At 49.4% G+C, this 27,074-nt stretch overlaps 1 protein-coding gene across 2 annotated transcripts in view; it reads right to left on the bottom strand.

The window, feature by feature from the left end:
• Positions 1-6,086: 6,086 nt before the first annotated feature.
• KIAA0319L (KIAA0319 like) overlaps positions 6,087-27,074 on the bottom strand; it is a 100,879-nt gene continuing 79,891 nt past the window's right edge. For both annotated transcript variants that reach the window (XM_040231721.1, XM_040231720.1), the window contains exons 12-21: positions 26,709-26,841; positions 24,779-24,927; positions 23,562-23,713; positions 23,092-23,230; positions 21,389-21,548; positions 16,068-16,210; positions 15,122-15,244; positions 14,330-14,420; positions 13,174-13,265; positions 6,087-7,390 (exon numbers count right to left, since the gene is read on the bottom strand). In XM_040231721.1, the coding sequence (XP_040087655.1) occupies positions 7,203-7,390; positions 13,174-13,265; positions 14,330-14,420; positions 15,122-15,244; positions 16,068-16,210; positions 21,389-21,548; positions 23,092-23,230; positions 23,562-23,713; positions 24,779-24,927; positions 26,709-26,841 (1,370 nt within the window). In that variant the 3' untranslated portion in view covers positions 6,087-7,202. The remainder of the gene's footprint in view (positions 7,391-13,173; positions 13,266-14,329; positions 14,421-15,121; positions 15,245-16,067; positions 16,211-21,388; positions 21,549-23,091; positions 23,231-23,561; positions 23,714-24,778; positions 24,928-26,708; positions 26,842-27,074) is intronic.

Genomic DNA, 27,074 nt, shown 5'->3' with positions numbered 1-27,074 from the left:
AATCTGTTTCTTGTTCTTTTGTCATTGATCTGCTATTTCTGTCTGGGAGCTTTCAGAATATTTCATTTTCTTAGATGCTCTTAATTCTCTTACTACAATGTTTATGGGATATTTTTCTTAATCATCCATAAGTTCCTTTATCTTTAATTCTCATCAACCTATTATTATTTCTCCAAATATTTCCTTGTCTTCTCAGACTCCCCTTTATTCAGAGATCAGCCCTTCTACTCTGCCATTGTACTGCTGTGTGTGTGTATCTATCTCCTCTAACCCCTTCCTGCTTCCATTTGGTAAAGGCCCTGAGATGACACTCCAGCTAATGGGTTTTGACCTGTATGTGTCTATCACATTCATTATATTTTCCATATTTAATATTTCCACTTGGTTCTTGTTCCTGCTTCATATTGCTAATATTTCCCTGTATATTTACTTTGCTTTATTTTCAATTCTTGGTTAATCAGTTTATGTAGTTTGCTGTCTATGCGGGCCAGGGTTGGTTATTTTTGGCCTGTGAGCTCATGTCCCTTCACAGCACTAGCTCTTCTGCCTGGTAGTATTTACTGGGGGACGGACAAGGCCAATTCTGTCCCTTCCAATTTTGAAGGGAAGGTAATGGCCTCTGGGTACCTCACGGTCACTGTCAACCACTCCACCAGCAACTGTTCTAAGATTCCTTTCAGAGCCTTGGGAAGAAGCAGCAATTCCTAATTGTCATTTCCCAATACTGAGGCTTTGGAGGGAAAAAAAGTTTTAATCCCAAGAGCAGCTGCCTAGACCACTCTCTTCACCCCAGCAGAGCTTTTGTGCTGACTCAACAGTGCGCCTCTTACACCAGTGACTTGGCTGCGTCTTGGGTTCACCAAGAGTAGACATCTCACTGATGTCCCACATCCTTTTACAGTTTCTGATGACCTTCGGTGTCCTGGGGGTTCTTACGGGATTTGGGGAGATTTCTTGGTTTGGTTTTTGGTGGTGGTCCCTCAGATTTATGCTCCTTTCTAATGTGTACTGTTTTTACCTCATTGTCTTCATACCAACCAAAGCCCCCAGTATTATTTTTGCTTTTATTTTCAATCTTTGTGTGACTCCACCTGCAATGTGGGAGACCTGGGTTTGATACCTTGGTTGGGAAGACCCCTAGAGAAGAGAAAGGCTCCCACCCCAGTCTTCTGGCCTGGAGAACTCCACAGACTGTATAGTCCATGGGGTCCCAAAGAGCTGGACACGACTGAGAGACTTTCACTTTCAAGCTATGTTTTAGGTGTGTTTTGTGACTATAGTTTTACAGTTATATCCAATCCGTTAACTTTTGTTTGGAGGTGGTAGTGGTGGTTCTTTTGACATCCAATCTGACTTCTGCGTATTAAATGATCAGACCTTTAATGCGCAGTTTTGCCTCTATTCTTGCTTTCTGCTTGGCTGACTGAAGTGTGGCTTTTTTTTTTCCTTTCCTCTTGTTTAGATGTTACATATTCTAGTTTTGAATTCTTAGTGGCTTTCTCAGTATTTTTAACATGAACAGATGACTTAAACTCTAAAGTTAATTGGCATTTTTACTGTCCTTCTATGAGAGGACCTTAGATTACTTTCAATTACCACCCTACCCCTATCTTAAATGTCATTCATTGTTCAGTAATTCCATATTTTTATTCTTCCCCCAAGTAATACTACCTAAGAGCTTATGAGGCCAGATTCCCCTGGAGTGTCAGCTCACCTCAGCAGTCACTAGATCCTCCTCCCCTCTTCAGCTGGAATTTTCTTTGAGAACCCACCCCTTCCACATCCCTGGCTTGGTTAGCCTGTGCTAATCTCTGTGTTCATCACAGGTACACTTTCAAGGGCACACCAGCCACTGTGCTAGGAACTAGAGATACGAGTGAGCAAGATGACACGGGTGCTTCTGGAGTGCTGAAGTGCACACTACTTTTTCAAATAAGAATATGGCATGTAATAGTTCCAAAGAGAACCATGTTTAAAAGTGATTCCTGCTTTTGGTAGAGACAGCTTGGGATTCTGGAGCTGTGGTAGGGACAGAGCGGGGGTGTGATTTCTCCACGGCTGCCCGTCGTTGGTGTTAGTCACTGATGAGCCCATGAAGGTCATGGGACTCTCTGAGGCACAGGTGATGGGAGACTTGTGTTCTCTCTCCATGTAACAGAATCAGCACGCGAAGAGTGTTATAAAACCTAAGGTGGCCCCGCAGCCTCACGAACTTCTGAGTGAGTGGGAGACAAATGCCTGAATGCTGTACCGTGTAAGCGGCACGTGGGTCCCTGCAGGCCCAGATGTAACCCCAGGTTTTAGAGGGAGAGAGATGTTAGGCTGCTTGGAGGCTGGAGGGCATTGCCTGGGGAAAAGCTTAAACTGCTCTAATGGGATGGCACTTTAAATCTGCTTTCATGCTTTAATTTCTGTAGCCAATGAATAAATGCCAAGAAAATCATGAGACTCAGGTATTCCCATGATTTGATTCCCCATTTTGGGCCCTACAGTTCAAACTGGAAGCCCAGGTCTGATTCCAAGTATATACTGACATTGTTTTTCCTACAGGTATTGGACTCCTTCAGAGATTCAGGGTGTGAGTGGTTACCTGCAGATTACAAAGATAACAACTTTCCTCCATATGGCCGTATTTCCAGTTGAATAGTAAAATGCTGTAGTCATTTCCAGCACAAAGTTTGAGTTAAATACTTTTTGCACTGGATTTGTCCTGGCTTTTCAAGTTTTTTTGATCACAGAAATAAGTGTTTGAAAATCTCTTCCATTTTCTGGGCTACAAGATATGGTTAACAACTGAGATACCTCTTGTCAACAGTCAGGTTGAAGTTCCCCCACATACAGATCTGGCATGCCCCCCAATTCCCAGACTACACACTACGGGAAATCGTACCTCTGACTCCAGATTGCGAAGCATGTTGCCCTTATCCTAGGGGAGGATCTGAGGTATTAGTGTCTGCTCGTCAGAAAACAACCAAACAAAAACCAGAGCATGTGACCTAGAACTGTATGGCCAAGACTGCGGCAGGCCTTAGCTCTCTCCAGCTGCCCCTCCTGCAGCCCACACAGCTGCCGCAGAGCCCCGGGCTGAGGCACCTCTGTCAACCCTAGTGGCTTACTCAGGCCCAGGGAGGCTTGTCACAGAGGAGAGCCCAGGCCCACAATCTTAACACCAGCCATCACTTAAAAAAAAAAAAAAAAAAAAATGCTTTGCCTAGCACAATACAGTTCATTTCTCTCAACACCATCCAATGTCCACTCTGGCAGAGCAGCTATCTGCTAGACAATGGTTCAGGAACCGGCTGCCTCCACCTTGGATGTCTCTACATGGCTGCAGAGTCCCCCGAGGGATCCTCTGCGTCCGGCCGGCAGGTGGCGGAAGGGAGTGAGAGTCACAGAGAAGTTTCTAATGGGTCAGGGTGGAAGACGGAACCTCTCTTCCGCCCATGCTGTGCAGAAGGCCGGAGATGGAGTGAGCTAATGTGCCACAGAAACGGAGTCTGGTGTGGCAAGCTGCTGACCTCTGCCACACACCACTTCAAGGGCTTCTCCCTGAGGTGATGAAGAGGAACTGGGTGTCTGGGTATTTTCCTTCTTTGTCACCAAATCCAACTGGTTTGCAAAGCTTTTAGAGCTCCACTGCTAAGGGCTGTTTGCCCCCTTGTCAAGGGTATGGTATGGATGCACAAATTATCTGAGGAATTAATAGAAGATCAATTAAGTCACAGTAGCTTGTGAAGTGTGGGTTCTAGGCATCGGTATGTTTGAGAAGTTGCCCAGGTTATTCTAATGTGCAGCCAGTGAGAACCACTTGTGTCGATACACAGGAATGTGATTGTTAGACGTGTGGGGATAAGGGGGACCTAGAGTGTAGCTCGGAAGGTTAGACTAGGGCACAGCTGTAACTTGCCAGCCAGAGTTTCGTATCTGTGCTGACAAATGGATAGAAGGCTGGCCTCCCCAGGAAAGGTAACTTTAGTTTTGTTCCTTGTGACCAAAAAGGCCTGATCAATTACCCTCCAGTGTCAAACCCGACAACTCAGAGAGGTCCCCAGGATGGAGTGGCGGGGGGTTTTACCTGTTTGGCAGCAGTTGGACACGGAGGCTCACACCCCACCTGGGCCTTTGTGGGAGGCCTGAGCGTGGACAGCCCCAGCTCTGGTACTGGAGATACTGGGTATTAAGTAGCCACCATCAGCAACAACCACAGTCTGTGGGGTGACGTAGGTGAAAGGGGTTACAGTGGTGGCATGGGTTTGACCAGAGGCTAAACAGGGACCCCTGAACCTCAACACAAATTCTGCAAAGGAGTCACGGGCCTGAGCCAGGCTCCCCAAATCCTCCTTCCCAAGGACTCATGGCTTTTGACGGCATACAACTTCTTTCCAGACCTATTTGTCTTCAGAGAGCAACTCTCGGTGTGTGTGACCACCTGTTCTGGCTCCTTTCACTGAGCAGATGGGCTGAAGGGAAGCTGGAAGAACCAGAGTTTCCCCACTTTCCTCCCTTAGAAGGCAGGCCAGCGCCACAGCCTTCCAGCCTGGCGGGGTTTTCTTGAGTGTTGCTTCCTGGTGACTAAGGATCCTTTCCACACACAGCACCTGTGGGCTTTGAGAAACACGAGGATGCCCTCTACTGGCCTCCCTTTGGCCATTCTAAATAGAAAATGTAAGATGAAGGTCTTTGAGGGTGGAGGAGTATTTAGTTTGGTCAAGGCCGGGGCTACCAGGCTCCTGAAATTCAGTTATTTCAGAAGGGTTTCTTTGGGGTGACAGGTTATGTGGAAGTAGCCTCGCTCTCCCTAAGCCAGCCCGAGGATCTCTTCCTCTTTCTTGAGTCAGGCAAGAATAGGGGAATGGCAATCTTCTCAACGCAAGACCCCAAGCCAGGAAAGCAGCGCTGGCTTCTCAGTTTTGTTCCCTTTTTTGGTGGGAGTAGGGAATGAAAAATTATTATATTCATCTCTGGAACAGAGATAAAAATATATCCTTCAATGAGCCATGGGTGAAATAAATAAGATGTAGCAAAGGAGGCCCAAACAAAACCAGAAAAAGCCAGTAAGTCATCAAGTCCTGTAGCTCTTTTGTGAATCCCTCAAAGCTCTTCTAATACAACATCCTCAGCAAGTCTTGACCGCCCGCCCACCAGCAGCTCCTGTGCAGTCGGCTCTGCACATCCCAGCCCCAGCACCCCCTGCAGATTCGAGGGCCCACTCCTCCGAGCTTCCTTCGCCCTCGCTCAGGACAGGTCAGCTACCGCCCCCTCTTCCAGCCCCAGAGTGTGCGATTCTAGACCAACGGTTCTCAAAGTGTGGTCCCCAGACGAGCAGCGGAGCACTCTGGGATCACATTAGAAAGGCAGATTCTCGTTTCCCCTCAGGCCCACTCAGTCAGAAATGCAGTGGTGGGGCCCAACAACCCGTGTTTTAAAGGTGATTCTGCTCTAGACCAAGCACAGCCTCTGCTGGGGCTCAGCTCCAATTCATTCACGGACAGTGTGTGGACTGAGTTACTTCTCAGATGCCTTGTCTCTGCTTCTGTAAAAACAGAACCAGTATCCTCAGCTGGCGTCACCAATACCCTCACCTGTGCACAGGGCCTCGGGGAGATAAAGAGCTCCCTGGTCCTTCTCTCCCCTCCCTTTCCTGGGACTCTCAGACTGGACAGCAGCCTCTGTCCTCCTGCCGAGCTCACCAAGCTGTCCCTCCAGCTCGGCACTGTCCTGGGGGCAGGGGCCGAGCCCTACTGCTTTGGAGACCCAAGCGGAAAACCAGAGCCCCTGAAGGCCCACCTGGGTGTCGGGACCCTGTGTGTCCCCAGCTGGTCCACGGGGTAGAGACAGGCAGGAGGTGGGGGGGTGTTTGTGTGTGTATATATATCAATTCTGTGTTCGCAAAAGGCTGAAGGAATGGCAGAAAACTCCCGTCCTGAAAGACAAAAGCAGCAGCTGGCCTGAGGGGCCAGGCTGCCACTGAGAAGCCCAGCACTGTGGCCACGGGCAGATGCCAGACCCCAACTGGCCCGGCAAGGGCATCAGGGACGCACGGTGGCTGGGCCCCGAGCACAAAGCGGCACCCCAGCAGGCAAGCACGCAATTGAACAGCAGGTTTAATCATCTCACAACAGACTGTAGCGCAGTAGTATAAACCGAAGTTTCTTTTTAAAAATCATGTCCCCAAAGCTCCCACATCTCAACACCCAGACGTCACAGTGGAGGGACCGGTTCCCCATGGTTTTGAGGAACAGGGCCAGAGGGATTCAGAGTCTCTGTTCCACCAAGCTCAAAGTCTTTCCAGGTCAAGGTTGCCTTGTGAGTAGCCAAAAGCCCTAGGAGGAGTTGATGCACACACACTCTCTCTAACACACACACACCCACACATGCAGGGACAGAGAGAAGACACTCGGACAGACGGACACGGAGCAGGCCGTGCTCGGGCAGCCACACGCGTGCGCTCTCTGGCTGCAGAGTCCAGTCTGTCTGTGGCTGCCTCCTTGGCACAGGGAGTGCGGGCCTGATTCTGGAAGCAGCCAAGGTGGCCAGGAGGAGGAAGGGCGGCAGCCTGTGTCCAGTCTGGCTACTGTGACCCAACAGCCCCGCGGCCTGGGCGCCTCTCCTTTCCGGAAGCAGCCAGCCCTCCCCTACTCGGCAGACTATTTCTGCACTACCAGCTCACCATCGGGGCTGAGGAGTGGGCGCCACTTCCTCCGGGCTGAGAGAGAGGGCGCACTCCATCCCAAAGCAGAGAACAAGGAACTTGCCCGCAGGCAGGCTTCTGCGGCCAGGAGCTGGCGGGGCTTGGTTCTGTCCCCAGGGGTAGGGAGCGCAGTCAGGCCTCGCTGTGCAGGTGCTCTGGTGGCAGCAGTCCTGCCAACAAGGAGCTGGAGAGGAAGCCAGGAGCTGCGGTGTCCACCCTGGGAACAGGAGAGGGGTGCAAAACAAAGGAGGCCCTGAGGTGAGGACGTTTTGAGGGACCTACCAGACGGGTTTAAAGAGGAAACCTCTTCGTTCACAGCTTCATTCAGGGGTTCCTGGAGAATGTCTCTGGATTCAAGTACCAGCGGCTCTGGTTGAGGGTTTTGGGATGGAGTGGCCAGCAGAGGTTGGGAGAACAGCTGCCCTCCGATGTGGGAGGTAGGAGAACCAGCCTGGCGATGCTCTGGACCCTGGCACTGCCAATCCCCACCCTGAGGAGACAGACCAGGCGGCTACAAGATCTCCTCGCGGGGGCTCCGGGCCTTCAGCGGAGTCTGCCCGTTGGGCACAGAGCCGTTCTGACCATGCAAGAGCTTGCCCTTCTCTCGGTCTGGCCACGTGAAGATGGCGTCGTCACTGTCCAGCTCGGACTCCGAGCGCATCAGGCTGCTGCTCAGCGCCGGGCCTTTCTGTTTGATGCCTGCGAGGGAGTTAAGGAGCCGGGTGTCAGGAGCCAGGAACCTCCCCCCACGTCCCCCACCCCAGCCCGAAGAGGAGCAGAGCAATGGGATGGTCCTCTCCTGTGGGCAGGAAGCTATCCGAGTCCTCCCAGGCCTGGCTAGACAGAGCAGGGAAGCCTCAGGGAATAGACTGCAGACCCACAGATCAGCGTCCACTGCAGATTCTCTGCCTCCAGCACCTATTAGCTTCGGTCAGTCCACCCAACAACATGCTCTTTTCTCTCTCCTAAATGTGGGGTGTTTTATCATGTCCCTTCATGCACAGGGCAGAGTTGTGTGGGAGGCAGGCAAACAAGGAACAAGCACTGATGCTCTAGAGACTGAGCTTCTTTGCGGACCCTGGTTCAGCGTGGATGGAAAGCGCCTGCAGAGCTGCTGGCGCCGAGGACACCACCATGCTCCGTGCAGACGTTTACTCTGGCTTCGTTGAGTGGCAACAAGCAGTGGGAGAGCAGGGGTGTGGCTTGGAGAGGCCTCTCCAAGCAGGGACAGGAGGACCAACTGTCCCAGGGCATCAGGTGGTCAGAGCACACAAATAAGGACCCGTAAGAAACACCTGAGGTCAGAAAAGATGCCTGAGGTTCTTTAAGTCACCATAGTTATCTTCTGTGCTCGTCCTTAAGGCTGCAGAGGCCAGACCATACCACGAGGTTGGGTAATAACTTCAGGGCGGACCCCACCCAGCAGCAAGATGGGTGCCCTCAGGCTGGTGCAAATACCACTCCAAGCAAACATGGGCTGAGATGGCAGAACTAGAGTACAAGTCACCAGCATCGAGAATGCAGCTTGGCAGTGCTCTGGGCCTGGCACAGTCCACCCCCAGGACCTAACCTACCTCCTTTCTTAAAAAGGTGACCAGTCAGGTGAGCCACGTTTGAACCTTCACTCCCCAGCAACCATGCTCCCTCCCCCAGTCCCACCCCCAGTAAACACTGAAAGAGGTTCCTGAGATGACCGTCAGCCACTCTGCCCCTTCCTGGTCAGATGGGCCGTAAGGCTGTGAATGATGAGGGCATGGAGACTCTGACCACGCCCGGCACTCAGGAACCTCATGCCTGCAGACCCTGCCCGCGTGCTGTCTGCCTGTGCAGTGTGCTCTGGGGCGCAGGCAAGCTTATGCAGCTTGTCCATCTTGGGGTACAGTTCTGACACATGACTGCAGACAGTCACGCCTTCTGCTGACTCTCAGGACGGCAGAGAAGCAGGGTCGGCTTTGTAGGCTTTTCCAGTGTGGTGGGGACAGTGCTGACCTAAGAACCAAGACCAGAGAGGGTCAAGGGTCTCACCACTTCTGCTTTGCCCTAAAGATGAAGTATCCCTTTGGGGGCTTTCTCCCCCCAGCACCCAAGCACTCGAAGCTTTTCTTCTTCCCCAAAGCCCTTCTGGGCCATAGGTGTGGAGGACAGGAGCCTGAGGTGGAGATGGGTTTCTGGGTCCGCAGTACACAGCACTCACCCCAGGCCCTCTCATGACGAGTGAGCTCTGCTCTGCTTGGGGAACTAAGTGGAATTCATCCACTAAGCAATACAAGCGAGAACACCGGTACTATCGACGGGTGCTGACCACTCACATCTCTGACTCTGCAATTCCATCCCCAGGTCTACACCTAACAGAAATACATGCATCTGTCCACCGAAGGACATGGGCCAGAAGGTTTACGGCAGCAGCCCCCAGGGCAGCCAAAAGGCCCAACCGCATGCCTGACAACTGTATTCCTACAAAGGAAATTATACAGCAACGGGAATGAGCGCGCTGTGGCTCTGCCTAAGGACACGGGTGAGTGTCCTAAACGCAGTGCTGAGTGAGAGGAGGCGCACACCAAGGTTCTGTTCGTATCAGCTACTCCAAGACACCAGATGTCAACCGCGGGGAGGCAGTGGCTGCAGAGAAGCACACAGTGGGTGCTGCTGGGGGGCTGATCACACGGGCACATTCACTTACACATCAGGCTGAGTCACCGGAAACTGCTGTCTTCTAGGTCAAAAGTCAAATTATCAGTAATTTTATATGGTTCGACCAAAAGCAATACAAAGTTGTGAAAAAACTCAACAGGAGAACAAAACCAAATCACACGCCACCCCACCGGTGCTGACCGTAGAGCACGCCCCGCGGCTGGGCTCCGAGCCTGGGCCCCGCACAGGCAGGGGCCCCTCCCGTCCTGCCACTCCTCCTCCGGCCTCACCGCGCCCTGGCATGGTGTCCACTTCAGCTCACTTCCACACACGCCAGGCTCCACAGACTGAGTCTTCCTCAAGCTGAACTTTAGGCCCTGAAGCCACTCGCCACGTCCCACTGGCGGCTCTGATCTGGCCTGCGACCACCCCCACGCCGCAGAGCCCAGAACAAGAGCCAGGCCTGCTGGCCTGGTCAGACCCACGCCAGACCCAAGGGCCTCTCACCTCAAGCCGCCTCCCTGGCTAGACACCGCCCCCGGGAGAAGGGCCTGCGACCCTCGTCTGTCCTCGCCTCTGGGTTACCCGGGAGTGGCTGGCCACCTGCATCCCCCCACCTCTCCCCACAAGTCTGCCTTTCCAAACTGCCTCTTCCTCCCGGTTGTCCCCGCCTCCTGCTCAGGAGAGGGATCTCAAGTCCTCTATGCCCACCGTCCCCCTCTGAAACCTCACCTCCATCTTCTGCTTCTCTGCCTGAAAACCTGCTCCCAAACCCCATCCACACAGTTCTGAATCTCCACTCACTATTACCCAGCTTCTGGAAGGACTTTCAACTCTTCAGGGCCTCCGTTTCCTCACCACCTACCTACTTCCTAAACAGACCGCGCTTCCACTTCAGCCATCTGTCCACTCACCGTCTACTCCAGCTCTTCAGGTGCCCAGAAACCTCTCCAGCACTGTCACCGCCATCACCGTCACCGAGTCTCACCTGGCCACTCTCTGGGGACACCGCTCCTCTCCTCAGCTCCTCCGCTCCTCAGCCTGGCGCTCTCCTTAGGCCCCTCACCGCTCTCCCCACTGCTCCTGGCCACTCTCTGGGGACACCACTCCTCCTTCTCCTCAGCCCCTTGCCTGGCGCTCTTCTATGGACCCTCACCCCTCTCCCCGCTGCTCCTGACTGCTCTCTGGGGACACCGCTCCTCTCCTCAGCCCCTCGCCTGGCGCTCTCCTCAGGCCCCTCACGGCTCTCCCCACTGCTCCTGGCCGCTCTCTGGGGACGCCTCTCCTTCTCCTCAGCCCCTCGCCTGGTGCTCTTCTATGGACCCTCCCCTCTCTCCCCACTGAGGGATGTGGCCCTCCTTAGCGGTGCCGGCCTCCAGTATATAGCAGATTCCTGCCCAATCCTGCGCTGCTGTGCTCCATCTTCCTCTTCTCTTACTGAAACTGCGCCAAATGTCCTAATTCTGTCCTCAGCGCTATCAGTCCGTCTCCTGGGTTGGAAGTCGGCCTGGACCTTTCCTGTCCCTCCAGTTCACTGACACCACGCTGTTCAAGCCATCATCATCCCCTCCTCAAAAACCTCCTTGCCGGCCTCCACCTGTAATCTCCTCAGTGAATGAAACGCCACAAAACTAATTTTCCTAAGCCAGCACTTTCGTCACCACCAGAAAAAATGCCTAAATCCTTAAGCTGACATTCAAAACTTCCCATAAACTCATCCCTACCCACCTTCTAGCCTCACTTCTCAACCCCATTCACAACCGTTCTAAACCAAACAACCTTCCCCTGCATTTCTTCTCCAGTCTTTCTCATTCAAAGAAGATGCTTGGGGACCATCCTTTGCGTCTTCTTTTCTCTCACACCCCTCTGAAAACATATCATGAACCTCAGCAAGTCTTCCCCTCAAGTGTATCTGGACTCCGCCTCTCTATCTCATCCTCTCTCCACCACAAGGGTGTTCTATCCAGTTTCCTCTCCAATTCCTTCACATGGCAGCCAGTTGTCTTTTTATAACGTAAATAAATCTAACTGCACCATTCACACCTCCTTAACTCTCCCGACTACTCCTAGAAGGAGCCCACAGCAGCGTCCCTGCTCACCTGTCCAGCCCTGTTCCACTCACCTCACACTCATAGTACCTTCCACAAATGCCCCGGGCTCCCTCCGGCAGCTGGGCCTTCAATCAACTGGCTTGGCCTGCAATCCTATTTCTCAGAGCCTCTATGTGCCTCACTCTCCTTCTCGTTGACACTGGGGTCTCAGTTTTAATGTTATTCTTTATAAATACCTTCCACTATCACATTTTGTATATTTGTGAATTTGTTTAATGTCTGCGTGATATAAGCTACACAAAAGCATCATCTATTGAGCACCGTAATATAACCAGTGTCTGGCTTATGCCTGGTACACAGTGGTATTGATTCATACGCACAGATGAATAAGATACAGTCCCTACCTTCTTCAAGGGTATTATTGACTAGTAAAGGGACAAACAATAAGATAACTGACATAATACAGAGAGAGAAATGCCAAAACAAACATGCGGGAGAAAGAAGAGCATGACTTTTAACTGGCAGGTTAAGGGCTGGATGAGAAAGTACTTTCTGGACAGAAACACGAACCAACGAATTTGGTTTAGAAAAGAGAGACTTCAGCAGGGAGGAGGATCTCAGAAACACACACTGACGCAGGCTCACCAAGGCCACCATCTAACAAACCTAAAGCCCCCGAAGGACTTCATGGCGGAGAGCAACCTTGCCACAGCGACAGACACCCTGGCGACCTCGTGGAGGGCGCTGTGCGGCGTTTTCCCCTCTGGCTACCGCCCTCAGGATCTCTGGGGCGCCCTGGCGGTACTTCTGCGGTTCGCCAGCCCCACCTCCGGACACTGTCCCACCGTGCTCCGGAACCGAGCTGCCCGGCTGCCCAGCCCGGACTGCCTACGCTCCTCTATTTTCATCTCGTGTCTCTCCTCCCTCACCACAGTGAGATTCCGAGGGCAGAGCCTGCGTCCAAGAACGCTACACAGTCCCTTACAGCCTTCCTAATATCAAGCATTAAGTATGAGAGATGTTAAACAAACATGTTGTAAAAAAAACCAGGTCTACGTTCAGAGTGTTTGGGAATTGCTCTACACAGAGTCCAGCTCCCATAAGGGGATGGCCTGTCCTGGGGCCACTATGGTAAAAGGGAACCTCACCAGTGACCGAGCTCAGACAGGAAGGAGAGCCCTGCGCCTGCCCTGGCCCTCCTAACCCCATCACCGAACGCTGTCTCCGTGCTTGTGCAGCTGGAAATGCTCTGACGGATGAGCCGAGTGCACCTGGAGCCAGCAGGGGAGCAGCCCTCCACGGGCTCTGAGACAGTCGCAGAGCCTGCGGATCGACCTGACAGACACGGGAGAGGAGAACGCAGGAGGGGAAGGCTGGCTGGAGAGGAGGGCCAGCAGGCAGACACTAGCTTTGACCTCTTCACAGCCTCACCCTGTCTGCTCAGAAAGGACAGACTGACCAGGAAAAAGAGACCAAGGTCCTTGAGCTCAACCTCAAGGGGCAGCTTGAAAAGCTGAACTCCAGGCAGAAACCCCAAGGGGAATGACCAGGCAAAGGAGAGCAAGAGGGTGAGCCCCCTCAGCACAGGGAAAGGGCGGCTGAGAAGTGAGCGCTGGAGCCCGAGCTTGTCCAACAGGCAGGTTCTGCCCCCACAGGGCAAAGCGGACCCTGGTCCTCATCAGGGAGGGGACAAGATGCTTTTCCAGCACAAAGAGCTGTTGGGAGGGAAGGGTGATGGTGGCGGCCCTTCATCTACTACAGGGTGGCCCCGGCACCCAATTCCCAAGGTTCCCGACATACCTGCTCGGGACGTTGGCTTCAGTTCCAGGCTTTCCTGATCCGTGGCATCCAGGATCTTGTACTTGCTTTTCCTCTTCGGTTTTCCTTTTTGCCTGAAAAACACAAGCCCTGTCTCTGCTCAGGAAAGAGGGTCTGTGTGAGGCTCAGGTTGCCACCCACAGGTGATAGCCAGACTCTGCACGTGGAGCCCGGATCCAGGGATGCTGCTTAAGGGAAGAGCTGCTTCTCCTTACTTCTCAGCTGGGAAAGGCAGCAACTGTGATTTGTTATTCAAATATTCCTCACCAACTTGGGAAAAGGTAAAGGAAACATTATCTTGGACAGATTGATTAAAAATGTAAATAAAACTAAACCCCTATCCTTGAAGGGTGGAAGGTAGAGGAAAGCTTAAACCAGCAATGTTGTTAACGGTGGTTGTCCTGGACTGGTGGGAATTTTTAAAAATTCTTTTATTTTGCTAAGTTTTATTGTAAGGTTATATCGCAGGTTGCATTTCAGCCCTGCAACTTACTAACTGTGTATCCTTGGATGGATGACATTATTTTCCTGAGAAAATGCTCTTTATGCCTATGAAAAAAGATATTACCTATAAAATGTCATCATGATACTTGGCACAGAGTAAACACAGAAGTGATACCTATTACTAATAATAAGAAACATAATAAATATTACTCTCAAATATTATAAGACTAGATAGGAAAACTAAATGAAAAAAACTCGAAAGACTTAATCATGGCTCACCTAAGTCTATAAGAACAAGAAAACACACGCACAAGAATCTCAAATCGAAGGGGAGGCAGAGAAATTAACAATCCACGGGAACAGTGGTGAGGCTGAGGTGTGGAGTAGCACTGCAGCTCACCCCCTAGAGAAAGATGCAAGCCAGGTCTATGTCCCAGGCCCTCCCAATGCCCACTCAGCCACAGCCACAGTTTCCAGGTTGCGAATCCCTGCAGTGACAGCCACTCACTCCTTCAGGAGCGTCAGAAGGTAAGGAGACCTTTTTTGGGCATGCTGTGGGTGGGCCATGTAACAGTGATGGTAAGGGGAAAATCCCAGGGCTCAGTGCCCCCACGTGGAAGGTGCCAGATACCTCTCTAATGAACAAATACGTAATTAGAAGCCTGAACAAATTTACAGGGCAAGTGCATCTTACCTCTTACAACAACAGATTACAGTCCAGGACAGGATCCCCAAGGCAACAACAATGAGAAAGGAAGCAATGATAACATATAACACGCTCCACTCTGCCAAGAAAAACAGAATAGTAAGGGCGGTGGAGAGAGAGGCTGAACAGAGGGCTGGGCTGCCCAGCTGGGGCAGGAAACACTCTGTGAACAAAGTGGTCCCCAGGGCTCCCCAGGGAAGGTGAGACCTTAGAGATAAAAGCAGCTGAAATCTGAGCTTGGCTCTGAGACCCTGCGGCAGTGGGGCAGGCTGTCATGAGCTTCAACAGAGGAAAAGAGGGGAATGGAAATCTACGGGCTTCCATGGGGCGAGAGCACACAGGCACTCCGAAAGGACAGGAGGCCATACAGCTGGTCTGATTTATGCTGCATTTTGTGGTTGGTCTGATTTAAGCCTGTTTCATTTTAAACAACTGCTTCAGGGGAATTCCCTGGCGGTCTGGCGGTTAGGACTTGCCACTTTCACTGCTGGGGCCTGGGTTCAATCCCTGGTCAGGGGACTAAGAAACAAAGATCTAACAAGCCACAAGGCATGGCCAAAAAACAACAGAAAAAGAAAACCACAAAAAACTGCCTCAGAGCTTCCCTCTAACCTTGAGCAAGTGCGGAGGAAGGAAGTATTAAGTCCTCGGCAAACAGCAAATACACAAAGTTCTTCTCCTTGCTTGCTCATCTGCCTTGGAAATACCAACACCCACCCACTCAACTCAGAGCCACAGTCAATGCCAAACCAGCTGGCACAGTCAAAGCAGGAAACTCACCACAGTTGCTGTCTCCATCCCTCAGCTGCACCTTGATGAAATTCTCCATCCAAAAAGGGTCACAGACACAGCGTTTGGTGAATGAATCACAGTGGCCGTGGTCAGAGCAGTTCAACTGGCACGCTGCAAGCAGCAGGAGAGGGACGCAGGTCCACAGGAGTCAGCACCGGAGGAGGACCACCTTCCGGGGTCCACGAGGACGGGATGGAACCCCCAGACCCACGCCTACGGGGACGTGTCCTCCAGACCTGCCCCCAAGGGCCTTTACAGCTGGCACCACTCCCGTTATCCCCAACATGGCTGGATACAACTGGAGCAGTCAGAGAGGCTCCAGACTGTTTTCCCTTGCTGTTTTCCGTATCAGCAGTTCTTAACCTTTCATGTCCCACAGACCTTCTTCTCAGAATAACTTAATTGCCAAGATAAACGATATAGTATTATAGAGGAAGGCAATTATACTAAACATGTTTTTGAAGAATTTAAGAATACAAAACTCTACAGATAACAGTATATGTCTTTATTAAAATATTAAGTCATAAGATTATAACAGTGTCTGACAACTGTTATAATTTTGAAGTAGTGATGAATAAAAATGCTATTTCATCAAGTGGTATGATACAAAACTATCTGAATTTCTATTGCTTTAAAGTCACATGTTCTGTTAAAACTACAGTACTTTGTGACTGAGGAAAAGAGCAAATTTCAGTCAGAGGCTCATGAAAACAAAGATGTGATTAATTTTTTTTTCCCATTTGAACTCACAGCTCCTCTGAACGCTGTCTCAGGGGCCCGGGGACCCAGGTGAAGAAGCTCTGCAGTGAGCTGGGACTCTTTCATGATAATGGTGGTGGAAGAAACCAGAAATGTAGCCCAAGGACAGCAGGGATGACAGGTGAGCTGTGGGCAAGGGGCAGGCTTTCATTCCCAACTCCCCACAATTACTCACTGACAGTATTGATTTCCAGGGCTCTGAATATCAGAAAGTCTGCCTTTTGCTTCTGCAGCTCACTCTTGAGCATCGCTGCCACTTCATGGCCTTTGAAGATCTGGTGAGGAGGCTCATTCTGAACAAAAAATACCATCTTGGTGCTGCGGAGACATGCAACAGTGTGGATAAGCTGACGCTGTCAACTGGATGGCAGGAGCTGCCATTGCTAGATGCCTTCTGTATGTGCCAGACACTGTGCTAAGTACTACCCACCTTCTCTCACAGCAAGTCAGTGAGAGAGGGGCTGCCCAGCACCATCTCCATTTTCCAGAGGACAACACTGGGGCTCAGAGGGGTTGAGTAGCTTGCCCAAGGTCACACAGGTAATTATGGCAGAGCCAGATCCCAACCCTGATATGCCTGACTCCAAAGCCTAGGCTTTTAGAAAAGCCCTAAGCTGCCCTAATTAACAAGAAGACCTATTCCAAAAGATAACCAGAGGTCAGAAACACAGGGATTTAGTTTTGGATACATTCTGCTCTCAGCCTTTTAACAGGTAAGAGTGTAGTGATGTTGGGTTTGTGCCTAGATTTTCTGTAAGACAAAGCACAGCGTTTTCTAAAATGTAAACTGTTGCACGGCATCAGAGCATCCGCAGGCCAAAACATGGCCAAAATGATAACTACCGTGGCAGCAACAAGAAAAGTCTGACACGATGGTACAAGATTATGGTATTCTCTGTCCAGATCCGTTTACTTTCTGACTGCCAACTTCTGTCCAAGGTTTGAGCTTACCTCTGGGTGGCATGGAATCTATTCACTAGCCCTTGGCCTCCATTTCTGGCAACCTGCTTTGTGATTCCATGTTAGTCTCAAAACTGAGCTCTCCCAACCAGTGGGTCACACTGGGTTCATAGGTACGCCCCCAGTAAGGATCCCCACTGCACACAGGGGCTGGCTGGGACCCAGGTATCCCAGAGGGCCTGGACCAGCTTCATTTAGTATAACTGTCTGTTTATCCCAACTGTGTGTGTATCTCAAAGTGTCATAGAAACAGTATCATCTTCTATGTGTGGACTGACATGAAAGTTTGGGAAGTGCTTTCCTAAAAGACTTTTAAAAGTTCACTGTGTAGTGAGGCTAAAAATGGGGTATTATAAACTCCAGAATCAAGAAACAAATCTTTTCCATAAGATTTGTGGTCATTTATCATACTACATGTAAAATAGATAACTAACGAGAACCTACTGTATAGCAAGGGAACTCCACTCCGTGCTCTCTGGTGACCTAAACAGGAAGGAAATCTAAACAGAGTTGACTGTGAGTGCCTAGAGGGGTGGGATGAGGTGGGAGGTGGGAGGGAGGGAACATCTGTATGCCTGTGGCTGATTCATGTTGATGTATGGCAGAAACCAAGACAATACTGTAAAACAATTATCCTCAAATTAAAAATGAATTCATTAAAAAAGAGAAAGAAGAGTGGATACAGGTTTATGCATAATTGATTCAATTTGCTGCATAGCAGAAACTTACACAACACTGCATGGCAACTATACTCCATAAAGATTAATTTAAAAAGATGTGGTCATTTCTCATATTTTCTCCTAGTTACCTAATAATTCACACTTATAGTTTCCATTTTCGTCTATACACAAATAACCCTCTAAGCTTTATCTCCTCTCCCCATGTCCCTCTTGAGTGACCAAATCTAGACCTACAAATGCTTGCTAGAGTATCTACACCAGACCTACCACAGACATCTCAAACCCAGCATGGTTCAAAACAGACTGATAATCATTAATTAACTCATTGTGTGTTAGGGACTACATAAACATTATCTTATGTAATCTTCACCAAGCCTTCAAAACGGCTGCCAGAATTTTTACAGGTGAAGAATGAGTTTGGAGAGATACAGTCACCTGCCCACTGTCACAAAGCTGTCACTGACAGAGGCCGGGCTGCCTGGTGAGAGGCCCATGCTCTTTCCCATCATAATAACACTCTCTCTCCCCCTCCAATCATATCCTCCTCCTGAATTCCTCAGCAAAGCCCATCAAGGCCAAACCAGAAACCCAGATGCTTCTCTCTCCCTTGTGCCTCAGATGCAGTGATGCAAGACTGCAAGCAACCCCTTCCACAACGCTCTCACCCGCACTCTCACTGGAGTCTTGCCACTGCTGCGTCCCAGCCAATCCCCACCAGCTTGATCGATCCAGCAGCCACCTTCCTATTCCTAGTCCCAGGCTGCTAAGCAGAGCTTAAAAAGAAAGTCCTAATCATCATGCCGTCTCCAATCCAGTGAACCCTGACTGTGTATTAGATTCATCTGGGGGGTTTGTAAATTTAGGTGCCCAGACCTTACTCCAGACCAACGGAACCATCATCTGTGGGGGTGAGGCTTGGGTAATGGTATGTTCATAAAAGCTCTAAGTGACACTACTGTGCAGCTGGAATCGCTGCTCTCACTTCCTGTCTCTAACCTTGGGTGAGACCCCCATACTGCTCAAAGCCAGCATCCTTTCCTGGAGTGGGTGTTCTCAACCTTCACCACTTTCCTCAGACTGTCCACCTCACGCTTACCTCCTCCAAGCAGACAGCCTTACCTCCAGCTTCAGAGAAACTGGACGTTGGTACTAGAGAAACTGGGTGCTTGTACTAACCCTTTCCAATGTCGTCCTTCTCTGCTTCTAAACTCACCTGTAAGAGCACATCTTCCCTCCTCTCCTTCCATCTCCAGAGGAAGTGGTGCTCCTGCTCTGTCCACAGCCGGTCCCCAAGAACTACCTCCCCTGCCAACCTCCACCATCTACTTCTCTTCTATATCTTTCCCTCAGTCTATAAAAATGTTCAAGTATTTCCTATCTTTAGAAGGCGTTTTTGTTTTCAATACCAGCCTCTTCAAAGAGGCATTATACCATCTCTGTATTCTCAAACCATGAAAAAGCTTTGCTCCCAGCATCTAAGAGAAATGATCTCACTAGAGTTCTGATGAGCTACTGATCACAAACTCAAAAGCCTGTTCTGCGTGCTCACCACACCTGTCTCTGCAGCACCTGAATCCTTTGGCAGCCCACCCCCTCACTGCCAGCCTGTCTCTTAACTTCCAGCAGGCGGCTCCCATCCGGCTCTCCTCCCACTTCTCTGACTGCTGTTTCTTAGTTTCCTTTGCTGGCCCTTCTTTCCTTGCCTTCCTCTTGAATACCGATGTTCTCCAGAGCTCTGTCCTCAGCCCTCTTGACACTCTCGCAGTGGGACTCGTCAATCCTCAGGGCTTTCACGCTGCCTGTCCAGTGACTCCTGATCTCTGGCCTTCCCTTCCACCTCAGGTTCCCACCTCTGCATTCTACTACTTGATGAAGCATCTCCCTATGTAACCCACGTGAAAGTGTTTTTCAGTCGCTCAATCATGTCCAACTCTTGGCAACACCGTGGACTGTAGCCCACTAGGCTCCTCTGTCCATGGGATTTCCCAAGCAAGAGTACTAGAGTGGGTAACCATTCCCTTCTCCAGGGGATCTTCCCAACCCAGGGATTGAACCCAGGTCTCCTGCATTGCAGGCAAGATTCTTTACCATCTGAGCCACCAGGGAAGCCCAAGACACCCCAAATTCAACAGTCAAAACTGAACTCATTATCTTTTCTTTGAAACTGGTTCTTTCTGTATCCCTAATCTCAGCACCCACCATCTATCCAGGCACGCAAACGAAAATTCTCATATTTGATGGTTCACTCAGTTTCATTCCAAAAGGGTCACCAAGCCCTACTGATTTACTCTGACGTTCTTTCAGTTTCCTCCTATCTTCTGCCATTTCCACAGCCACTACCTCATTCCGTGTTAGCACCCTTTTCCTAGACTAGTCCAAAAGCTTCCTGATTTGTCTACAAGTCTTTGGTCTCTTCCTATTTTAGTTTTAGCCTCCACACTACTAACTTCCCTTAAAAAAAAAAAAAAAAGAATATCCTTGTTTCAAAAATAAACAAGAACTTCACATACAAAACTAATTTCTGAGTCCTCCCACCCAAACTATTCAAACTGACCTGCCTGGCCTGCTTATGACTGTCCTAAGTCTACAGAGCCAGCCTACCATCCACCGTATCCTAGGGCCAGGTAAGTGCTCTGAACCCATGGGCTTCTTCCAGAGCAAACTCTACATTCATATCACAGGAATACTGTTTATGCTGTTCCCCTATACTGAATTTCCTCCTTGTCCTTCTATGCTTGATCAGTGTAAGTTTTACTTCTGGAAAATCTTTGAACTACCTCAATCCCAATTTTCCTGAAAAAATAATCACCCTCTTGCCTGTGTCTCCATGATAGTGTTACCCCAAAACTGGGTTCTCCTCTAGGTGGTATTGAGCCAAAAGACACAACCAAGCCAAAGGTGAGAAGAAGGAAGAATTTATCACTTGGGGCAAGTGAGGAGAACACCGGGGATCTTTCCCAAAGCAGTGTCTCCCTAGATGGCGAAAGTGGGGAAGTTTTAAGCTACGGGGACATGCACATTCATGGAGGGGCTTGAGCAGAGAACTCAGCACAGAACTGGGACATAGGTCAACAGAGTCCAAGCTTTAGCTGACTGAAATCATGAGGCTCAGAAAAGGTCCCTATCTCTTCTTAGGTTCCAGCTGATCTGGTGGATAAGGGCTTCAGGCTATCTTTACCACTGGAACAGAACTGGGAGTCTTTACAACTGATTTATTATTTTTGCTATTGTTACTTCTCTTACCTGAGAAAAATCACTGGGTCCTGAATTCTTTCTCCGCTTTGGTCACACTGCATGACTCGTGGGATCTGTTCCCCAACCAGGGACTGAACCTGGGCCACGGCGGAGAAAGCCTAGAATCCTAACCACTAGACCAGCAGGGAACTCCCCGTTCCTGCATTCTTTCTGCCCTTAAGGTCATTAATTAGTGAGACCTCAAGGGCAAGCATGGTAGCCAGGTTTAGATCACAAAATGGCTTAAGCCAAAAATGACTTAAGAAAAGCCTGATTCTTTTTTTTCTGGGGACCCCCTACCCTATCTGCTTCCAACTGGCCTTCTGTCAAAGCCACTGTGTATTGATGTTATATATTTACTTGATCATCTCCCCTCCTAGAACGTGGTCGTCAAACATCATGGCCCTCTTCTGACCTTGTAACCTGATGCAGTGTCTAGCACCGAGCACATGACCTGTCCTAAAAGAGTACATTTCTTCTTCGTTAAAGAAATGAACACCATGAGTGATTCCTGGTCAGAGGGCCCACTCTTCTCTATCTACCCACGCTACTTTATCAGCTCAGTCAAGAAGCCCGGGGACCCCTGGTCTTTCCTCGTCTCCCCCCATTCATGCCCAGCTACCTCTGCTCCGTGTACGGCTGAATCTTTTGCACAATGATGTCGGAGTCCAGCACCCCCAGGAGGACCCCAATCTGGCGGATGAACATCCCCTTCAGCCTCTCAGTTAGCTGACTGACGTTGACATCCAAGATGATCTCCACCAGGCTGTTTTTCCTGGGATCTGGAAAGCACGTGGATCAGTCATGGCTTCAGAAGCAGGAGAGTTAACAGACCTGCCACTGTGCCTGCGCTCTGGCCCAGGAGAGAACATGGTGAGAGCATTCGAAACGCAAGTGACCTCCTTCAAAATGGAAAGGCCCCGTGGTGAACTCCCCATTGCTTTGTCCTGAGCCCAGCAATCTGTGGCTGGCTTGGAGAGCTTCTGAAGCATTCCTGGTCTCTCCACTAACCTGAGAAATACCACACATGTGCTGGGACCCAGTCCAAATCAATGGGGTTTAGTGAAGGAAGTGGGGAAAAGAGAAACGCTTCAACGTTTGTTCTAAAAGTCTCTGCCCAACTGGCTTTCCTGAACTCTCCAGACCAAGTGGTGGGTGTCCAGCAATCTCTCCTGATCCAATCTGACTTTCAGTGACTGCTGTACTTTGTATGCAACAATGGGAAGGAAATTTTCCATGCCAACAATCTTACCAATGGGAATGCACTTGCCCTACAGGTTTGAAAACCATAAACACGAAGGAAATCCAGGCAGCCAAGAAACAAGGATTTCCTTAAAACAACATCACAGCAGGACAATGTTTTCACAGCTCTAGAACTGTGAGACCATTATGTCTTACTTTTGATTATGTCCTAAAGACTGTTCCATATGTGGAAGTTAAAAGTGACTATTCAGAATACCTTCTCCACACACTTGATGCGTCATTTGTCTGTCCTGATGTATCATTCACATAATCAGAGACTATCTGTGATGTGATTTTTAACACAGAGGAGACTTCACAGTGTCTTGGCTATTGTCCTTCAGAGAGGTAGGGCAAGGACTGAAAGACCTGCCAAGATCCCTTCCCTTCTAAGACATCTGTACATAAGCTCGGCCTTAATCCTAATAAAGAGTAGGTTCAAAGTTTATACCTTCTCACCAGATGCTCCGGAACTTATAACACTCTATCCCACCCTGTACTCATTTCCTCCCTAATACCAAATTAGCCTCAAAACAAAACAAAAGCATGGTTCTATTTAAGAAAGAAATTTTGTTTCTGCAAATCTGAAAAATGTAAAGGACAACAGTTACTTTACCTTCCCTGGGGGCTGTCAGATAAAGCCTGAGGCTCAACTTACAAAAATAAATTGTTTTCTGCAGCTGGGTGCTGATGAGACATCATGACTCAAGTTATTCCTGTGCTCAGATTCCCAAAGCACCCTGAGCCCTCTGTCGTCATTCACACAGAGAGGAGAAAGTGCTGGCACAGGGGCCCAAAGGCCTGGCTCTGACACAATGGCTGTGTGAAGCTGAGCAAGCCCTGCCCTCTCTGAGTTTCTGTTTCTCCATCTGAGTTAAGTAGGGGGAGGTCCATATTTCTGTGTGCGTAGGAGAGGTCTTGCTGGAACAGAGAGTCTCTACAGAGTTCTTAGCTTGGGGATTCTAGATTGTTTTAAAGCTGGATATGCCATCTGGCTCTGTCCATGCTGGGGGAAGGGTCTCAGGATCCAGGCCCTGCTGGGCTGATCCAGCAATTCCACTCTGGCTCCTCACTAAATGAACTCACCAGGTTTCACCTCCACCGTGGTCCGGTCTACGTCACTCTCACCCTTCGCGTCAGTCACCTTCAGGTGAAACGTGTAGGTTCCCTCGACCAGGTTGGAAAGAAAGAGGACAGGGTGGTGATCAGAGCGATTTAACACCTCCTGTGGGGTGGAACGACACGGCAGTGTTGCAGAGCAAAGCCACGCTGCTTTCACGGGAGCCAGCTGCCTCTGTCACAGCTCAGCCCCCTCCGGGTAGACGGCTTTGAGTTCTTGCTCTGTGACGGCATCACGACCCACAGTGATGAGGATCAGAGAACACAAGCTTGAGGGGAGCCCTAGGCAAGCCATTTAATCTCCCTGGATTTCAGAGCAATTCAGGTGCGACACAAGAGACTACCTGGTTAGAACAGGTCCTGGAGTGCTTGACTCAGACTCCTCTCCCCATCTCCCCGCCTGACCCGTGTAGCTCTCCACCTCCTGGCACACTTACCCCTGCTGCTGGGCTCCCCTCATCTCGAGTCCAGAGGTAGCTGACTATTCCCTTGTCATCTGAGGACTTGGAGCCGTCCAGCTCTGCTGTGTCCGTGGGCAAGGTAATCACCACGTTCCCAACTATCTTGGCTACAGGTGCTTTGTTCATTTCTAAACAAAGAGAAACCATTGAAAAAAATGTATGATTCAGAAAAAAAGAAATGTTTCTTCATGGTGCTTGTGAGGAAATTAAACATCAAACACATCCTAACTGAAGAAGCGTTGTAAGTGCTTCTCCACACCAGCAACTAACCGAGCAGAGTTACCACCACCAGTGCTACAGGGGCTGTCGCTCCAGTCCCGCCCAGAGAAATGCTCCCCGACACTGCACAGCAGCGGGGACAAGCGCAGTTTCCTCCCAAATTCTCACAGCAGCCTCCCTGGAAGGGATCCATTTCTCTGCTTTGGTGACATAAGATGATTGGAAACAAAGGCCTAAAGTGGTTAAAGCCCTGAAGTTCAGGTTTCATCAGCTGATACTACATATTATCTTCAAAATACGGCTTAAAATGTTATTCTCTGAACATCTTTTTTTGATTCCTTCCTTAGCACTTTAATAGAGGAAAAGGAGAGAGACACTTTTCTTACCCGGAGCCCTACCTGCAGCTTTGTGTACTCAGTGTGTGCTCTCTATTCACTGAGTTCAGGATGCTGTATTAGGGGGTCATCTGCATATCTGATAGTTTTTCCTACAATCAGCTTATGGGCCTCTCCCAAGACCATCACTGATCACCGTGCCTGCAAACCAGAGCAAGGCTAAGCCACTCCTGTTAAGCTGGCCTCAGTGTGCAGGCTCCCAGGAGGAGCATAGGAAGCGATAGCGCAGGGCAGTCATTCTAAGGTTGGACAGCAGGTGTCACTGTAGCTAGCAGGAGAGTTACAGAGACCCGGGGACTTAGCAGCAGAGATAAAATGAAAATGCAAAGGGAAAAGTCCTTAATTCTCTTCCTATTCAACTGAGGAGGGAAGAAGGGAGGGAGGGAAAACAATGAGCTAAAATTTACCTTAAAAGCCACTCAATCAAAGACTGTTTTAGAAAAGCAAATACCAGCTGCCCTTAACCCTAACTTTCTTCTCTAGCCTCTGTCTCTAATCAATTCTTCAAACAAACAAGAGATGATGGATTCTTTATCTGACCCAGAGGCAGCTGTACCAACCCAAGGCGGCAAGATATACCTTCTTTGACAATGACATTCACAGAGCTCTGGCTTTGCAGGTTCCTCTCATCTCTGACGGTCAAGGTGAACACGTAGGTCCCCACTTGCAGCCCAGTCACAGTGGCGACACTGCTGTTAGCATTCGCGAGCTGTACCCCGTCAGGTCCCCTAGACAAAGAGAAACCCGAGGGAGGAGTTGCACCTATCTACTGTTCTCCTGTCCCCAACTCAGCAGGAGCAGAGAATTACTGCCTCAGCTAAGACATGAACTATTGTTTCCTTCACCTCAAGAGGGCATGTTTAAAAATATTCCATTTGGACAGAGTGTCATCTGGCCCCCAAAATACAAGCTACCTGCTGATCAGAAAATTCCATTCACCCGCTTTCAGACACATTTAGCCTTATCCTTTATGAGAGCTTCTAGAACATCCAAACTTTGTGCTGTTCCAGTTTGCAAAAGGAAGAAAGTGCTCTGAGCAGGTCTCTGATCAAAAGAATGATTTAAGAGTCATCTTTCTGAAAAGCATCTCTGGCCCAGTAGTTGGTTCAGCTCGTGCCAGCAAAGAAGCAAAATGCATTTCTTAATCACATGCCAAGTTCCCTCCTGCTGAAAAGTCAGGGAGAGGAAATAGGCCAAGGCTGCAGAGAGTACTCAGGGAAAAACCATCCTCTTCTTAGCATAGCAGCTGCATAAGCAAAACTCCCTCCCGCTCCTAAACAAGGGCCACAGAGGACCCAGAAGCCCATATCGTCCTTGTCCCCATTGGCCTCACAAGGAGCCTGCAGCAGGGGAGTGAGCTCTGCACCAACATGCAGGCGCAACACGCACTGCACACAGCAGAGAGCCCTTCTGCTCCGGCGCCAAAAGCCTCAGCGCTCCCTGACACCGCGGGCAGCCAGGGAAAGCCGCACACTCGCAGGGTTTTGCTCTTTTAAATGTATAACCCTGACCCCCGCCACCCCTCTTAAAACAGATTCTCCTCCAAGAAGCCATGCTAAGCATTACTTCTGCTGTAAACACCAATAAAACTCAAATAAATGGTTTATCTGCTGTGTCTTCAACAGACAGTTATAATTAAAACATTCTAGGTTGAGGAAAATTAGGTTCTCTAAAATAAAGAAACAAAAGCTAAGCAAAATAATTTCTACACAACAAAAGCTAAGCAAAATAATTTCTAGACTCCAACTCACCAATCGTAAGTCAAGTGCTTTGCAAGTCAAATTACAGCCCTTACCCAACCATCTCTAACATCCCAGTCAAAACCAAAACCAAAAAACCCAGTCTCTCCTTTGGCTGCTATCTTTGGAAACGGAGAATGCTTTTAACTCTTTCTTGGAATTCTTTTGCTTCCTGTGGGATCTTGCATATAATCTCAGTTCCATTTGTTATGGCTTAAAGGAAATGAAAGAAACTGAGAACCAGGAATGGTTCGATTAGGAAATTCCAATTTAATTAGTAGTATTTTAGTTACTGCCTTTGGCCTCTGGCTAACTTAAGTGGTAACCGGTGTCTTCAAGGAAACAATAACAGAGTAATGCTTTCATTTTGTAGATGAATTTTCAGTTCTCCTTAATAGCTGCTCTGCCCCATCCCCCCTGCCAGCCTTACTCAGTTAATTTTGAGCAACAGTACTTTTCTGCTCCATTACCCCTTCCATCCTGCCTCTCAAGTGTAATTAAACTATGCATTTCAGCAGACGGATTGCACCTGTAAAAGCACCAGAACCACAAAGTACTACCTGGGGACAGTTGATGGTAAGCATTCTCTTTCTTTCTTATAAAAATTATATCATTTTCTTACAGTTGAAGTTTGGGACTGCAAACATTTCTTTCTCAGTAATCCCCCTTGGATAAGCTAATAAGAAAGTAAACTCTTAAAGGGAAGTAAAACCTAGCTCTTCTAAGGTATGGTGCCTTTGCAAACACAAGGGTTTCGTGTCAGTACTCACTGTGTTTTCTCCCAAAGATATGAGATAATTTTCTGGTCATCAGAGCTTTTGCTGCCATCCAGGGTTGTGCTATCTACAGGAAGAGTCAGCTCTTTATCTGGGCCTGCATCTGCCTGTGGAGGCTTGTTGTTTTCTAGAAGACACAGACTTGGAGGTCAAAAGCAGGCAGTCCAGCTGGGAAAACAGAGGAACCAACTGGGACATATGTTCTGGAAGCCTCAAGGACTCTGCCTCTCCAGCCACAGAACTTTCAGATACTGTAGGAGGTAAGGGTATGGTCAGGGAGCTCACGATGAAGAATAGAAGACCAAAACATATAAAACAATTCTGAAAGAACATGGCAGAACATAATGAAGTTCCGGTGCC

Source organism: Oryx dammah, unplaced genomic scaffold (assembly GCF_014754425.2).
Source record: "Oryx dammah isolate SB20612 unplaced genomic scaffold, SCBI_Odam_1.1 HiC_scaffold_28, whole genome shotgun sequence".
In the NCBI taxonomy this organism is placed as follows: domain Eukaryota; kingdom Metazoa; phylum Chordata; class Mammalia; order Artiodactyla; family Bovidae; genus Oryx; species Oryx dammah.
The sequence above is the reverse complement of the archived record's forward strand: the minus strand, read 5'-3'. Positions and strand labels throughout refer to the sequence as shown.